The 16,135-nt window shown below is 44.4% G+C and overlaps 1 protein-coding gene across 1 annotated transcript; it reads right to left on the reverse strand.

Annotated features, from left to right (window-relative positions):
* Positions 1-577: 577 nt before the first annotated feature.
* AREG (amphiregulin) lies at positions 578-11,852 on the reverse strand. Its single transcript, XM_067556995.1, has 6 exons — positions 11,719-11,852; positions 10,660-10,848; positions 7,113-7,302; positions 6,492-6,650; positions 4,042-4,141; positions 578-2,465 (listed from the first exon to the last, which is right to left on the reverse strand). Exons 1-5 carry the CDS (start codon positions 11,759-11,761, stop codon positions 4,054-4,056), a joined length of 669 nt encoding a protein of 222 aa, XP_067413096.1. The 5' UTR covers positions 11,762-11,852; the 3' UTR covers positions 578-2,465; positions 4,042-4,053.
* Positions 11,853-16,135: the final 4,283 nt, after the last annotated feature.

The following is a 16,135-nucleotide window of genomic DNA, read 5'->3' on the forward strand; positions in this document are numbered from 1 at the left end:
AAGGCAACACTGCTGACAGACTAATAGGCTTCAAACATTCTGTTTTTCCTGTTCTACATACTATTTCAAGCAAGACAACGATGAGCCACTATAGTGTGTGCCACTAAACTCATTAACAAGCTGCAAGATGATATTAAAGACTAAATAGTATTAGTCTCTTTACTTTTATTATGCATAGCTTTCCTCCCATTTCATACTGGAGGGCTGATGGTCTGACAACTAACTAGAGTTTTGACCTCCTGGTCTTCCCTAATAGCTGATATTTGGTCCAATTGTGCCATTCCTTAATGCAAAGCTTGGAAAATTAGTTACTGATCAAAGTGCTCCTATTTTAGCAATTCAGTGTCTCCCTTTTCCTTATGATTAGAGCAGCATGTGGGTGAGGCCCAGAGCCTCCAAGGTCTTTAGACACCTAACCCACATTGAAATCAATGGGAGTCAGATTGCTAAATACCTTTGAAGATCTGTGCCTGTATAACTAAATGACTAAGAGTAGGCTAGAGTTCTTTAGCTCATAGGTTTGCAGCCTTTCATATGGAAACAAGAGATCACAACAGAAAATTGAGAACTTATCCTTCTCCATTAAGTGATAGAAAAGTGGGGGGGATGTTTACAGCCCCTCTCCCTTTTTCCAACCGCTAGTTGAGATCTCAAGTTTTGGGTCATCATTTTTCTTTTCTCAACTTAACACTCCTTGATTAGAATAACTAGACGATTTATGTAAAAAGATGTTTAATTATAAAATAAATAGATTGCCTTTATGTTGTGCACATACATTAAATATTAAATACAGTAATAAATATTTACAATAGTATAAAACTCTTACTTACATATTTACAGAAGTAACATTTCATTTTAAAGTTTTGCTTAACCATCAGAAGAGATTTTTCTATTAAGCCTTTGAAATAAATTATAAACATGTATTCTTTTCAGGAGCTAAGTAATACTTCATGCACAAGATTTAATTTGAATTTGTTAAGGAAAGTTCTCAAATGAGATCATAAGGACACTTACATCAGAAAAATGAGATTTTAAGACATTAGTTTAGGCAATTTTCATTTCAAGGGAAAAAAATCACAATCTCTATAACAGATATTGTTGATATTCAGCAAGCAGTGACGTCTGACTAGTTCTTCTCCAGAAGAGGGGTTCTCTATTACTGAGGCTAGAAAACATTGCATATCTTAGACTTCTAGGACTTCATCTTTTATTACTGGAGGTTTAGTTGGAAATGCCAAGATCTGGAAGTCCAGAGAGGAACACATGGATAATAAATGACAGAGGTTCTGCAACAAGAGACCCCAGGAATGCCTGAAAACTAAGGGTTTGTTTTAATATTTTCTGGAAGTTCAGAGTGCTCGTGTTATCTTCAGTGAGTATCCCAGTGGGGGCAACAACAACTAGTTCTTGATCTTATGAACTTCAATGAAAAACTTTGTTCTAATTTTCTAGCGTACTAGAAGACAAACCTGGGGACAATTTAATTTTGATTCCAAAGCAGTTACTCAGTCAAGCGAACATGTGCATAACCTTACTCATATGAATAGTCCTATTGAAGTCAATGGAACTACTCATATTCAAGTGTTTGCAGGATCAGAACCCAGGTTTGTTACAGAAAGGATCTTCAGTGAGATTGAGAGGGAGAATTAACATCAGGTGTATTGTCTACACCATACTTTAGTAGGCACTAGCAGTTATGTGCTAACTGGACTATGTAGAACTTGCTGGTGCATATTACAATTCCATAGTACGCATGGCTGCTTGAAATAGGACTATGTTAATCTGCACTAGGAAACTTGTAATGTGCGCCAGCAGGGTCGACACCAGCCAGTTGGTGCACAAGACACTAGTGCAGACTAAAATTCACACCCCTCTGGTGCAGACTAACGCACTGTGTAGACAAGCCTTCCAATTCCTGGTCTGCGGCTAATAAAGTAGATACAGCATATAGGATCATCCAGAACAAAGCTCTTCACCACAACAGTAGTCCACCTCCAGTCACAAGGGTCTGGGGAACAAGCCCTCTGTTCCCTGGAAAGCCATGATCTTCCTTAAATGGAAAGACTTACTTTCTACAGCAAGTCTCACTGCAGGACATGTGCAGTGAACAGCAAGAGGAAAAAGGAAAGTTCTCCTGGTAGCAGCAGAAAGTTGGTCATCTTCCAACATTGATTGGATGGGGCCAAGTGGTAGCTGTTCCCATGTAGCTCCTAACAGTGGTGCTTTGAACCCTGTAGTTGCAGCATCCTCCACAGCAGGTAGCCTGTGTGTGATGGCAGCAACCCACCCCAGCTAGCTTAACAGCAGCAAGTTGTGCTTTACATGCCTCCTGACAGCATCCATGTTGATTGAGTGGGGCTTCATGGCAACAGCTCCTAGTGGCTCCAACACTGGCCATCTCCTACACGCCTCTTCATGAAGGAGTCATTCTGCTGCTTCAGCAAAGGCCATTTCAGATTGGTGTTCTGCGAGAGACAAACAGACCGAATCATGCAATTTGAAGGGCAATGCAAGTTATGACCCAATCTGAAAACTAAGCCCCAGCAGCAGATTCAGCATCTGCAAAGTCTACATCTCAAAGAGTTGGGGTTTCTTACTGCCTTTGCATAAGTATTTATCAAAGACTCTTTAAAGCCTGGCTATTTCATTGAAAAAGCAGTAAGCACCAACTGGTCTAGGCATGAATCTAAAGTTATGGGGCAAGATCCCCAGCTGGTGTAAATCTTTATAAATCCACCAACTACAGTTTACCCCAGTTTGAGATCTGGCTACATGGTTTGTACTCAAGATTATTCTTTCCAGTTATTCCTTAGCAAGTTGTGTCAGCTCCTAACAGTAAATGAGCTAGATATCGAGGACTCTTTGGCTCCGAGATGAGGCCAAGAGAGGGGGAAGGGAGATCTTAACTCCATTCAAAAAGAAGCCTGAATTTTGCATAAGAAGGTAAGAGCTAGATTTTAAAGAGATTTTAGGTGGGCCTGGAAGAGAAAGCAGAACTGGATGGCTCAGAGAACTGACAGGATACCAAGTCACACCAAGGTCACTCGTTCATATCTAGATACAGCTGGGACATGACAAAAGGTTTCAGCCAATGTGTGACATGCAAAAGAGTTTGTTTTACAGCACTCGGTTATGCCATATGCTGCCTTCTCCTCCCACGGTCCCACCCCATGCAAATACAGGCTGATGGTGTCAGTCCTCCAAAAGGACAGCGGCCCACATCACAGCAGGCCAGCACCTCTGTAGGCACTCAAGAGACCATGTCTGTATGGACTGACTAGACACATCCCCTTTCCTCATGTTTAAATATGGCTCCTGCCATCCAAGAGGTTAGAAAGCTTGTGCTGTTCTTGTATTAAGGAATTTTGGTCTCCAAGGCCAAGTCTGAATGATTGTTTCATGGAACTAAGTGCTGACTTCGTTGTTTAGATCCCACCCAGTCTCCCTAGGTAACAGAATTAACAGAAAAGCCCCTGACAGGGAAAAGAGTGCTTTGCACCCTCCCCTCCCCGCAGGCAGTCCGTGCACTGTTTCTTCATCCGGCATGTCTCAGAAGTGGTTTGTGGCCTCAGAGATCATATTTCTCCAAACGCCAGAAAGCCCACGGGGAGGGAGGCTAACTGCTGCTTCCATACTGCCAATGGTTCCCGTTATGAAGCTTTGCCTCAGCTCCAGCCCCTGCTTTGAGCCAGGGGAAAGCAGGCACAGAAGAGAGCGTTGATGCTGTTAAGAGCAGGAATTTCTGCACTGTTCCACCCTCGTCAGGATTTGGAGGAGTCAAGAGGCTACTAGGTCATTCACCTGTGCCCAGACATTTCAGGGTCTTCCCATCCCTTGCCTCTGCATAAGATGGGAAACAGGTTCTGCATGTGCCCAAGAGACTATTATCCACACCAGGAGTTGGGTATCCAGTTTCTAATCACTGTGCACAGAGCAAGAGTTTAAAACTCTGGTCACAGAGAATTACCAAGTGTGCGAGTGTTGTGTGGATGGTGCAAGCTTAGAATATCATTGAGCTAAGTCCGAAAGTCAGTTCCGTACCTGCTCCATCCTTTACACGCCAACATGGCCATTTCCATTTTCTTGTCTGAGCTTTTTTCTTTCCTCCTTTTCTTCATGTTGAGGATACGTTTTCCTAATCCTGTGGAGTCACAAAGCATTAGGGTTTAGGGCTCATTCTGAATTAGTATATTTGTCCCCCTATCCATCAAGTGTATCCTCTGTCCTAATATTCAGATGGTAGCTCTAAGGAACCAGCTTCTGGAAAGTAGGAGCACTTTTTTTTGCTAAGCATTCTCCGGCTCTGTACAAACACTGCTGTAATCCATGCACAGCTCCAGGGTGGATCCAGCAAAAAGAAATTCCAGTTCTAGAATATTGGACACTTCCACGGGACTTTTCATCCACAGGCTTTACAAAAAGGGATTAAGTATCATGAGCCTCATTTTGGTCAGTTTTACCATTGACTTCAATGGGAACAGGCCAAGATTGGGTACTTTTGATAAATTCTACCCTAAGTAACTTGTCCAAGATCACGCAGCAGTTCCGGAATAGAAGCCAGGAATTCAGCTCTTCAGCCCCCTGCTTTAACCACCATCTCTCGTTGCTGTTCTTAAAACTCCGATGACTTATTGCCCAAACCATAGTTCAGCAGGAGAATGTAAACAAATCATTATATTTCAGAAAAATAAACAGCTTCCATATGCATAAAGTTCAAGCCTGTGGAAGATCCTACTTCAATAGAATGTATTCAAGTGTGTGATAAAAATAGAATTCAATTTAATAATCTCCATTTTAATCATTCTTAGTGTTTTACTAACATGAACCAGTTACTCTTTACAGTACCTCTGTGAGTATGAAAGAGGTGTCCTCATCAGCATTTCTTAAGTGAGATTTAAGTATGAAGCAATAATAAACTGACAAAAGTGCACACCTTTGTTTCTTGAATTGCAGGAATAGGTACAGCATGTATCAGATTCAATTATTATAGCGTAATCGGTCTAGTCTAATTTTAGATCATGACTTTTGGGTTTGCTTTACATTATCCCAGGCTGCAGTGCAGTATGATTTATTGCATAGCCAGCTTAAGTCCCACAGTGGCTTTTCTCTTCAGGGAAGAAACTGGTCTCAGGTCCCCAACATTATACACTTGTTCACTACATATCATATGCAGACTGCCCTAACAGACATGAAACAGTTTTTAAATGGCGGACATAACCACAAGCCAGAGGGCCATCAATGCATTTCACACATTATCAGCTAACATAACTGGCTAGTTTCACAGAGAGTGGTAAGAACAGCTTTCAAATGGTTTATTCCTGACAGAGCTCCAGATTTTTGCTACGGTCAATGCCCTACAATTATCAGCCTTTACCTGGACCTGGTGTTTCTATACATTTTAAGGGAACAGAGGAAGGGGCAGATATCTGACTGACACATGCCCACATGAGGACTGCTTCACTGAAGACTGGGTTCTAGTGCATCTTAGTGGAACAGTGGAATTATTTCATTTATGTTCACTCAGTGGCATGAATAACATCACAGAGAAGAATCAAGGCAATATACTAGAGCACAAGTTCACTGTGCTTTCTGGGCACGTAGCCTTGAAGACATGACTTTGTATAAAAGGCATGGGGGAAGTCAGCAGCTTTTTTACTTCTTTTGCACGTGTCTATCCAAGATAAACATAATTTAGATCACCATTTGAACCAAAATGCTGGTAAAACCAGTGAGATTGCTACTTATGCAATTCAGATTTTTGTTTGTAAACTGATGTAGTTTGCTCTTGACTAGAATAACTTTTGTTCACTCCTGTTGTGTGTCCAATATATTGATGTTTGGTCACTGTAGAAGTATAGTTTTGCCTGAGTTACTTGCAAATCAACCTCTTGTCCACATAGATTGCACTAAGTATGTGTATTACAGCACAGTTTTTCTATCTGGTATTAGTGTAATCTAGATGGCCAATGGCTATGAAGTTAAGAATACATTTAGAGGTCTATAAATTCATATCCACCTCCACTTCCCCCACCAACATCAATGGGAGCTCCATGTTCTGTTAGAGGTCATTATCAGTTTGTAATGGAGACTCTTCAACTAAACAAGTTAACACTAGCATTTTTCACCACTAGTCTCCACTTCCATGTCCTCTAATGCCACTTCTGCTCCCAACTATGGCAGAGATTGGGAAAAACTATCCAACATAACATGAGTGACTGAACCAGACTGCCCGTGAGTCGTAAACACCCCATCATCTTTTTGGTCACTTTACCAACCCATCTCCATTGATTGATCAGTTTCCTTTTTTAACCCATATTGGATTGTAAACACTTCAAGGTTGGCACCAGTCTTATTTTATGCACATAAAGGACCATACACACTTACATTGCTAGTGTGATTTAACCCCAGATCATTTTCCTGAAATGGTACCATATTGTGCAAGCTTCTGTTTAATTAAGCTAGACAGATAGACTTCGAAGTGCTATACTTACTGCACTATAACAACGATGACAATCGCAATGAAGCTGATGCTGGACAGTAGAACAGCTACCACTACCAATATCGTTCTTGAATAGTTGCTTATGTCATTTCCCTTTTGACTCTTCATGGACTGCTCACCACAGCGTTCACCAAAATAATCGTGATGACATCTGAAAATAATCCACATTAATATCAATGGTAGTTCCAGGAACACTGAGTGTCCTGTCTGAAGCCAAGCAAACACGCACAGCCAGCCATAACTGGGCGACATTTCAGTCAATTGACACGCAAGTGTCAAGAGCGAGTGTTAGAGAATTTGCAGGAAATACAGTCATCATTCTAGCCCAAGGTTTGCCAGTATTAAAACAAGTTGAGATCAGTTTGGCTGTGTGATGTTTCAGAAAGGCACGCCTTTTCATTCTGCTTTCAATTTTATGACCAACTGATGACCATGCAGCTTATGAATTCCACCAGCATTTAATTTACATGGCAGAAAGTTTCTCATGTGAAACAATGTGAGGTTGAACCAAGTTGAATTCCCTCTGACTAAGCCATTATTTGCAATGAATACCTTGCCATAGATTCAGATACACTCTTTTATAATTTATAGAACATCCGAGCGTTAAACTTACTGGCATGTTACTTCTTTGAGATCTTCTAGGTATTTGCATTCCCCATGAATGCAATAATTTTTGGACTCTGCTTCACAGGGAGTCCTTTTCTTCTTTTTATTTTTCTTCTCTTTGTTTCTCCTTCTTTTTATTTTGTCAGGATTTTTTTCCCTTTCTGTTTTTGTTTGCTTGGGTTTAATCACAGGTTCAACTGGGAAAGAGAAAATCAGGTTCAGTCCAGAATTTGGAACAGCTAATCCCTTCCAACATAGAGTTATATCTTAGGCCTTAACATTACAGCAGAAGGGAGAGGAAGTAAATCATGAAAAAATAACACGTTTGTATGCAAATGAATATTTATAAGTAGACATTCCGCGGCCAAGATTATTTTACTTGGCAACAAACAGAAGAATGATGGGAAAGCTTAAGCATTGTTTCACATGGTTTTTAATTCAGGTACAACACTGATTATGTGCTCAAATTAAGATATACTCACTGTATTAGCTTACAGATGCATACTGAAGCAAAGATGAAGTTTTGCCACAAATGGACTACTCAGTAAATTGCCAGACAAACAGGATTTGGCCCACTATGAGTGAAGTTCAGCAACCACTGACTTAGGTCTCTACATTGCATCAGTGAGCAGATGTGGCTTAAATCAACCAGGTGCCAGCATGCATCTGTAAAAGCCAAATGAGGCCTCACACCTGAGAGTGAAGTTCTCCCAAATGACTATTTGGGACATACATTGATAGAAAATAAACTTGTGCAATATGGTAGATTGTGTACAACTACTTCTACTTTAAAGCCCTTCGCATCTTATACTGGAGAGAACTGGAAAGGAAATTCACACCGGAGTTGATGTCATTTCAATTCTACCACTTCTGCTGTTCCTATTGTCATCCCAGATTAGATACATTTCAGTAAACTAATGATGCTGCAAGTGGTTTTTGGTATTCACTTTAACTTCTAGCATAGGCAATTATATTGTCTTTCTTTATATTCTAAAAGAAAGATGGTAGCTTCCTTAAGTACTGACGACAAGTTACTTCTCTTCAGCTATAGTATATAACATATAGTGATAATAGCCTCTAGAATTTAGATAATATACACATGAATGCCCAGAAAGGAGAATCAACTTAAAGTTATAGTCCTTTTCATGAAATATGGAAATACGTGGTTAACTACAAAGTTATTTGTCTTAGTAGCTTTACAGATGGGTTCAGACAGTATACCATATATTCTAGGATAAATATTTTACTCTTTCACAGTATGATGCAACTTATGCACCAATTTGATAAGTCATAGATTGTGAGTCATTTGCTTCATGACTTTACAGTTCTAATACAGGCTAGTTCAACTTCCTGGTCATCATACAACCAGAGTAGTCTAATTGGCTGGTGAAAAGCCTCCACATCTGCACCTGAGCATTTTAAGATCTTATTAGCTACATTTGTCATGTATTTCGATTACTCAAAAGGAAAGATCATCCTCAGCTAGAAGATGTTTGACTATGCAGTAATAGATATACCAGCTGGCACACCAAAATACTGGTCCTGCTGTCAAGTTTCCTTTCCCTAGAAAAGGAGTCTATGGACAGGACAAGAGCATCTGTTCTTCAGTTAACTAGACAGTCAATTTTGGCAGATCAAGACAATTGATCTACTTTGACAGTGGGTCCTTCTTTCATCCCTTATCTTACAGGGCTCAACCTGTTGGTTTGGGTTTACAAGGAAAAGGTTCCAGAGGGGTAGCCGTGTTGGTCTGTATACAGCAAAAACAATGAGTGTTCTGTGGCACTTTAAAGACTAACACATTTAATTTTTGTAAGCATAAGCTTTCATGAGACTCATCTCACTTTGTCAGATGCAGAGGTAGAATAATACAGTAAATAGGAAACAGATATACAAGTGCATAGAGAACAATGGAGGAGGAAGATGAAAGCCAGTTACTTGAGGGCTTATGACAGTCATTGAGTAGGATGTGAGAATGGGGGAGCAAAGCAAAGCAATTACCTCTTGTAATGAGAGGAAAAGGTTGTTGTCCAATTGTCCTTGTGGTTTTATTAATACAAACAATAGTTTGCAAACTGTGTCCTTATAAAGCTGCCTAGGTATCTTGGGATGTGGGGTGGGAAGCAATCTGTTGCTGAATTCTCGGGCTTTAAATTTATCAAACACAGCACAGAAAATCCATAGCCCATCAACAAAACAGTGGTCTCTGGATAACAGCCCAGCTTTGAGTGCAACCATTGTCTAGTCCATGAGCCTCTGAACCAATAAGCTTAAGGCCCAAACTCACGATAGATTCATTTTCTCATGGAAGCCTGGACCATTCAACACAAAGTATCAGAGATGGGCCCAAACCAAACCCAACTTGAACAAGGAGGAAGTTCAACAGCACTTAGAGTGTTGTAGTTCAGGCCTCTCGCCAAGAGCTTGATCCTTTGAACTACCACTGGAACCATGGGCATCTTTCCACTGGCTAACGGCAACCAGATCATGCCCCCTAGTGTTCTGGAGCTTGCAGACTATTGGATGTTGAATACAAGGACCACCACGTACCAATATTTTCCTTTTAACAAAAAGCTGACAGACTGCAGATCTCACCTCAAATTCTATAAGTAGCCTCTGAGTTTTTCCATTGCCATCCCCTATAAAGCCTCCCTTACATATAAGGACATGGGCCAAACAGGAAGCAGGAGAAGCCCCTGTACCATTAATCACCACCATTTAAGATATCTGAGTGCTTTCCTGGATAACAGGCATACAAGACAGTCATGGGCAACTTTGCGGCCTCATCTGAACTGAAAACTTAAAAATCACATTAGCAAACATTTTAAAAGCTTTGGTGTTGACAAGTTGTATTTAGGGTTCACCTCAACTCGCTAATACATTAAAATACGAGCTTGCCCCACCTACAGCTTACCCGCTCTTTAAGAACATGTTGGACAAGACATGTAGCTAACATTTAAAAATCTAGCTTTTATCCTAGTCTAGATATAACCCAATCATGGCACAATAAACTGGTGCTTGCTATTCATCCTGTAGCCACTTGCCAGAAGAGAACTCGCATCGATTTTATTGTAAGTCAAAAATTTCTAAGCCAGATTTTTGCAAGTTCTCCACACCAACCAGCACCTACAGAGAATAGGAAGTGTGTGGCACATTTGAAAGTCTGGTCACTTCGTTTGTTTGATCTTGATGAAATGACACCTGCAGAGAACATTGGCCAGAAAGTTTAAGGCTTTTGGGGAATGCTAAAGTATTTCAAAATTCTTCTCACCACTGGTTGTCAGTATATTTAGCAAACTGAACAGTACAATGTGAGGATACAAGATTCAATAGAAGGCAAGATCAAGGCTTGTCAAAATAGTCACCCTTAGAAAAATAAATTATTCTTGTATGTAACAATTGGTAGCCAACCAATGAGCAAGCTCAACCAAAGAGACTTCTCCATCTTCTAAGTGACTGGTGTTCATGTGATACATTACCCTGGTCAGGCATGATTGGGACCTTTAACTTACTTACAGGCCTAATTTACAGGCAGAAGTGTCACTTTAACTCACCTCTAATCGAATCATCTACAAGGTACATAGGCACGGTTGGGTATTCCTCATCCTCCTCATCTTCTTCCATATCTTCATGGTCAATGCTTGAGGGTATCGTGTTCTCATCCACGCTGTGGTCCCAGGCCATAGGCACGTTTTGCTCCAGCTCCGTCGCATTTAGTCCTAATCCAGCAGCACGTTGGCACACTACAGAACAGAATGAAGAGGTGTTAAAGTGAAGTGGGACATCAGTCGGACCACTCAAATCAAACCTGGTAAACGTGTTTATCTTGGAGGGCATATTAAGCGGCTATCGAATACATGCCATCATTCATGAGTGAGTCACTTAAGAAGCAGCTCTGAGCTTTCAAAACACAAGTTCACTTACGCCATTCCAGTTATTTAATAAAGGAAGACTTGGTTCTGGTTTTTCCTCTCAGCTACCGTAGCCCTAAACTCCCGGGAGATGCTGTTTGAGCCAACGGGGCCATAAGGCCATTCTGCACCGCAAGACAGAGCCGGGGCTGATTCAAGTCAGGCTAAGAGTTTGCCACAGACGTCTTTCCAACTTGCATAAGAGTTCCTAGCCTGCCTCCTCCATCTCCCCACCCCAGGCAAACCAGCACGGTGCCAGCGCAACTCGCGTGGCCGGGCTTGATTACAGCACGGCTGCTGTCTCTCGGGCAGGGCTCTGTTTTCAAGGCGTCCTCCCCAAGGAAGAGCGCGACTTAGGAGCCCTGAACGCTGCTGAGCCCGAGCCCGAGCCCGAGCACCCCGCTGCAGCGCAACCAGCCAGCCCTCCCCGAGCGCGGAGCTCCAGCGGCCACCCGGCCGGCGAGAAGCCACGCGCCTTGGCAAGCATCCTTCCCCCGGCCCGGCCCGGCCCGGCCCGGCCGGGGTGGCGTCGGAACGCACGGCGGCAGGCCAGCCGCTTTGCGCTGCGCCTGCCGGCTCTGGGCAGCCGAGTCCCAGCGCAGGGCGCAGCGCGCCGGGAGCGCACGCCGCGCAGGAGCTCAGTGCGCCCTGCGCTCGCCTGGCACCTGGGGGGACTCCGCGCGCTGCCAGCCCCTCACTCACCTGGGAGCCAGGCCAGCGTGGAGAGCAGCAGCAGGGCTCGCATTGGAGACGGCGGCGTCCTGGCCTCCCGGCCAACTTCACTGCGGTCGCGTCGGGTCCCTCCCAGTGCGCGCTGAGCTCCCGGCCGCTCAGCTCCACTCCGCTCCCTGAGGAGCCGCCGGCCGCCGCCGCTATATATAGGCGGGATGGGTGGGTGTTAACAGGGCTCGGAGCAGGACGTAGAAGGCCCACGTCAGTCGGGTGGAGCCGCGCTGGCTGGAGGCGGAGCGGGAGCCGCACCTGGGGGCGCAGCGCGGCAGCCGAGCCGCGGAGAATGCGTGGCCCGGGGCAAGGGGACCCGCTGCTGGCGGGGTGGGGCAAGGGCCGGGCAGCGAGGGAAAGTCGCCAGGGCTTCCCCCTACACGCCCCGATTCGCCCCTGGCCCAGCCCGCGCCTTGCACCGATCTTCGCCCACGTGCCCAGGATGGTGGCATTTGTCCTCCCCGCCTCCAGAGTAGCTCCCTGGCTGGGCAATAATCCCAGCGCGCCCCCCTCCGCTAACTGACCCTCCCGGGGCTGGCCTCCTTCCGCTTACAGCGGCTCGAAAACGGCAAATGTCGAAATCTTGGGCAAACTTTTTTTTTTTTTTTTTTTTTTTTTTTTGCCACGAAACAAAAAACTCCCGAAGAGTGTTTGCTGCTTTCATCGGGAGAGCCACATCCGAAATGCCAGTGCCAGGGTGCCCCCTCATTTCCGCATCTCTTCTCACCGTGGCATTGACTGACCCGTTTATGTGGGAGACCAGGCACTGGGGTGTATAAGGCAAGTGGCCGCTGCTAGCACCCGTTGCCTCCAAAGGCTGGTTTGCTGCCTCTGCCGTAGACCCCGAGTCCTGTCTTACAACACCGTATGCGCAAACTTCACTATGATGTGAATGGGGCAGCCTGGCTGGGCCCCGTACAGCTAAGCAGGTGCACAAGGGTTTGCAAGACCTGGACCTGCGATGGTAAGGTATTTAGTACTAGCACTGGCTTCTCATGACGTGTCGCTGGGAAGGATTCCATTGTTGTGGGTAAAGGCTGATCAGCTCCCCAGCGAGCAAAGCATTCCTTTCTGCCTCTATGTCCTTTACGCCAGAGTGCCAGCTTTTCAGTCTGCAGCGAGGGCAGCACCCCGGGACACTCTGCCTTGGGGGAACAATGCCTCTGGGCGCGCCAGGCTGCGCAGCTTTGATGACCCCTTCCCGGCAGCTTAGTCCTCGTGGCTGGCTGGCATGGGTGAAGCCAGCACTCCCTCCCTTCCCTGCCCCTTTGGGGCTTCCTGAGGCTGGCAGGAAGAGAGCAGGCCCACTCCCTGTATTCCCCATTGCCAGGCTCCTGCCACCCTGGCTTTCAGATTGAAAGAGCAGTGCCATGTCCCAGGCGTTGACTAGAAACCCGAACGAAAACAATGTCAAACAGTCTGCACCCCTACAAAGGCCCTGATTCGACAAAGGACTTCGCCACCTGCTTCCTGTGCTTACATCCCATTAACTTCAGTGGGATCGAAGCATGTGCTGAATCAGGGCCCGTATTATTAATATGACCGCAACATGCAGACACTATAAGATGTTACAAAATCCACTGAAACATTCTCTGTACAAGTGTCAGCCATTCCTCCCCCCCCTCCAGCCCAAAGGTTTTCGCTATGACTCACTTACACAATAAAGTGAAAATATTGTGGAGCCCCAGAGTTGCCATAGGGACGGATCCCATGTCATACACAGAGGAATGAGGAGTTTATTGCAGGGACAATCCTGTCAGGTCACCCTACCCCCCATGTGGGTGGAAGCAGACTGGATATGATAGTGAATACTATTTTTCAACAGCAAAAAAGCAACTAAAGGAGCAGATGCTGAGCTCCCTACTCAGCCAATGAGTTTTTGCCTGAGTAAGGCATGAGTAACAGTTGTGTTGTGTCACCTAGACACAGCGGGGGAGGGAGATATTCATACATGGAGATGCAGAATGCTCCCTCTAGAGCTCCTGGATGCACATATGCTGGACCTACTGCATGGCCAGCCTGATGCGCTGGGCCACCGTGTAAGGGAGCTATAGCCCCACCTTCTCACGGTGCTCCCCTATAGTAGGGAAGGAGCAGGCCCTGTGCTTCCAGTGTTCACTGAAAAGAAGAGCACAGCTCCCTGGACTCCATCAGGCATAGGCTCAAGTCCCTGGAGTGCACAAGCCACACAAGGGGGCAAGGGAGGGCTCATTGAGTCCCTCCACCACACAAGTGCACCTCCATGTGAGGGTCAGGCCCTGGGAATTTGACCCCAAGGTTTTTCATGATGAGAGGTGACATAATATCTTGGATTCCTTTTGATTAATTTGTTGGGAGAGAGATTTTTGCCCCCTAAAGAATCAGGTCTCAAACAAGGACATGATTTATTGGAGATGGATAAGGAGAACTGGAGGGCTATGTACTATAAAGGAATTTTGCACTGGTCCTTTTCTGCTAATTTGCATAGTTGGTATTTTATTTATAGTTCAGTAAACTGATAAGACGCCTCTGTTGAACTTGCTGGCGTTCCACGTTATTCATTCATTCAGCCTTTTCCCCTGTGTTACACACTGAAAAGGGTGATAGACGGCTTTCAGGCATCCAACTCAGATTAGCTCTGTATTTAGATCCAGATCAGTCTGTAACCTTGAGATAATGAGCCAAAGAGTCAACCGATGTCTGCTAATTGCTGTCACCCACAAAACACGAGCTTAATAAAAGAGGGGGATCCAAAAAGAGGGAATCCAACCCAGTTGATGACCCATGCAGGTGTTTATGATTACACAGGATGGAATTTTTTAACAAACAAGGAAATTACCTTCAACACTGCATTAAAAGAACATTAAGGTTGCAAAATCAAGCACTCAGATGTTTGGATGTGCAACTGTGTGTGCACTGTGATAAAGTCTTTAATTACATGATCATATACTGTTTTTTCCACGGTCTCTGTACTAGCAGTTCCAATACCCTGCTCCACAGCAGCTAGGAGCAGTAATTGCAGAGAAAGTCCTGATTAGCCTGTGCCGCCCTTGGCTGGAACCATACTCAGTCTAGATGGAATCGTCAGAAAATTTAGTTGCCAAATTCTAACAATTCTCTCCTGAGTGTGAACTGAAGTTTTCCAAAGGCTTATAACTTGGCCAAATGTGGATGATTTTTCATGGGGGCAGCAAAAGTGCATTTCTGCCATAAAGCCAGCCCCGCTGCCAAAGTTCAAGTCCCGGCTCCAGCGTGGAGGTGCTAGAGCTTCTCAGTGAAAAGGTTGTAAGAATGTTTTCAGCATCGGCAAAACAATATATTTTTTCCTACCTTCTCCTGCCAATGGAGCTTCACTGATCCCCAACAGCAGAGAATTTGACCTGCTGCATTTCACATTTGTTAAGTATTCAACAAACGTGGGTTTTTTTCTTAAAGAAAAATGAATCTTTTGGAGAGCTTCAGCATTCTTCATGACATTGCCGTGGGGCATCAATCTCTGCGAGCTGGGCTATTTGCCTCATTCACATGCTTCAGAAGTTGCCCGTTTTTAAAAAGCAGAAATGCCACAGCTTACTACTCTGCTTCTGTTGGAGGCACCTAGTTGCCTTACCAGTCTCTTTTGTTAGTTTCCAGGTAGTTTTGAATCTGGACACATGCTCAATTAATCTCAAATATTTTCCTGTACTTATTCCTTCTGTATGTGCTTTCACAGTCACATCTTGGTCACCTTACTCATGGAAATAAGGCCATTGAAGTACATATGATTGCGCTCATTGGTGGCCCTGAATTACATCCCAGGAAAGTGTATGCAAAAGCTTTCTTCAGTCATTTCTCTGAAAGATGATTGTCTGGCCAAATATTGTTTAATGAATTGCAGTCTCCTATCCCCAGTCAGTGGGAGTGCTAAAAGTCTCCTGAGAGTTCCTGAGCCCTTTTGGAAATGTAATAAGCACATGCCTCACAAATTTATGCACATTTCAATTAGTTTCTGTTATTGCAGGTCCAACTCTGCCATCCTTACTCACTCCAGGTAGCATCTTAGTCTGAGAGCAGTGCCAGAAGGCCTATCTCATGAGAGTAATTCAGTTTATTTCAGGGAGACTGTTGGTGTGAAGGAGGCAAGCAGCTGCCAGCCCTGATGGTATTTAAAGAAGGAACAAGTACAGGAAAACATTTGCAATTCAAGACTGGATCCTGCATGGTGCTGAGCACTGTGACCTTGATCCAGTAAAACACCAGAGCATGTGCTTAACTTTAAGCACATTATTAGTCCCATTGAAACCTAAAGCCCGGATACCCACCTGGGAAAATTGACACCACTCCAGTGGAGCTATACTGGTTTGCCCAGCTGAGGATCTGGCCTTGTAGACCTCCCTCAGGTCCGCAGAATGCAGCCCTAACTCAGTAATATAGATCC

This window comes from Emydura macquarii, unplaced genomic scaffold (genome assembly GCF_026122565.2).
Source record: "Emydura macquarii macquarii isolate MOO-44397 ecotype Brisbane River unplaced genomic scaffold, CSIRO-AGI_Emac_v2 contig_1790, whole genome shotgun sequence".
NCBI lineage: Eukaryota > Metazoa > Chordata > Testudines > Chelidae > Emydura > Emydura macquarii.

Excerpts from the sequence above, each read along its gene's own strand:
- AREG (XM_067556995.1), bottom strand. The coding sequence starts at position 11,761 with ATGCGAGCCCTGCTGCTGCTCTCCACGCTGGCCTGGCTCCCAG. Across the intron at positions 7,303-10,659 it reads TGTAGATGATTCGATTAGAG|TTGAACCTGTGATTAAACCC; the intron begins GTGAGTTAAAGT and ends TCTCTTTCCCAG. Across the intron at positions 4,142-6,491 it reads GTCATCGTTGTTATAGTGCA|GATTAGGAAAACGTATCCTC; the intron begins GTAAGTATAGCA and ends GTGACTCCACAG.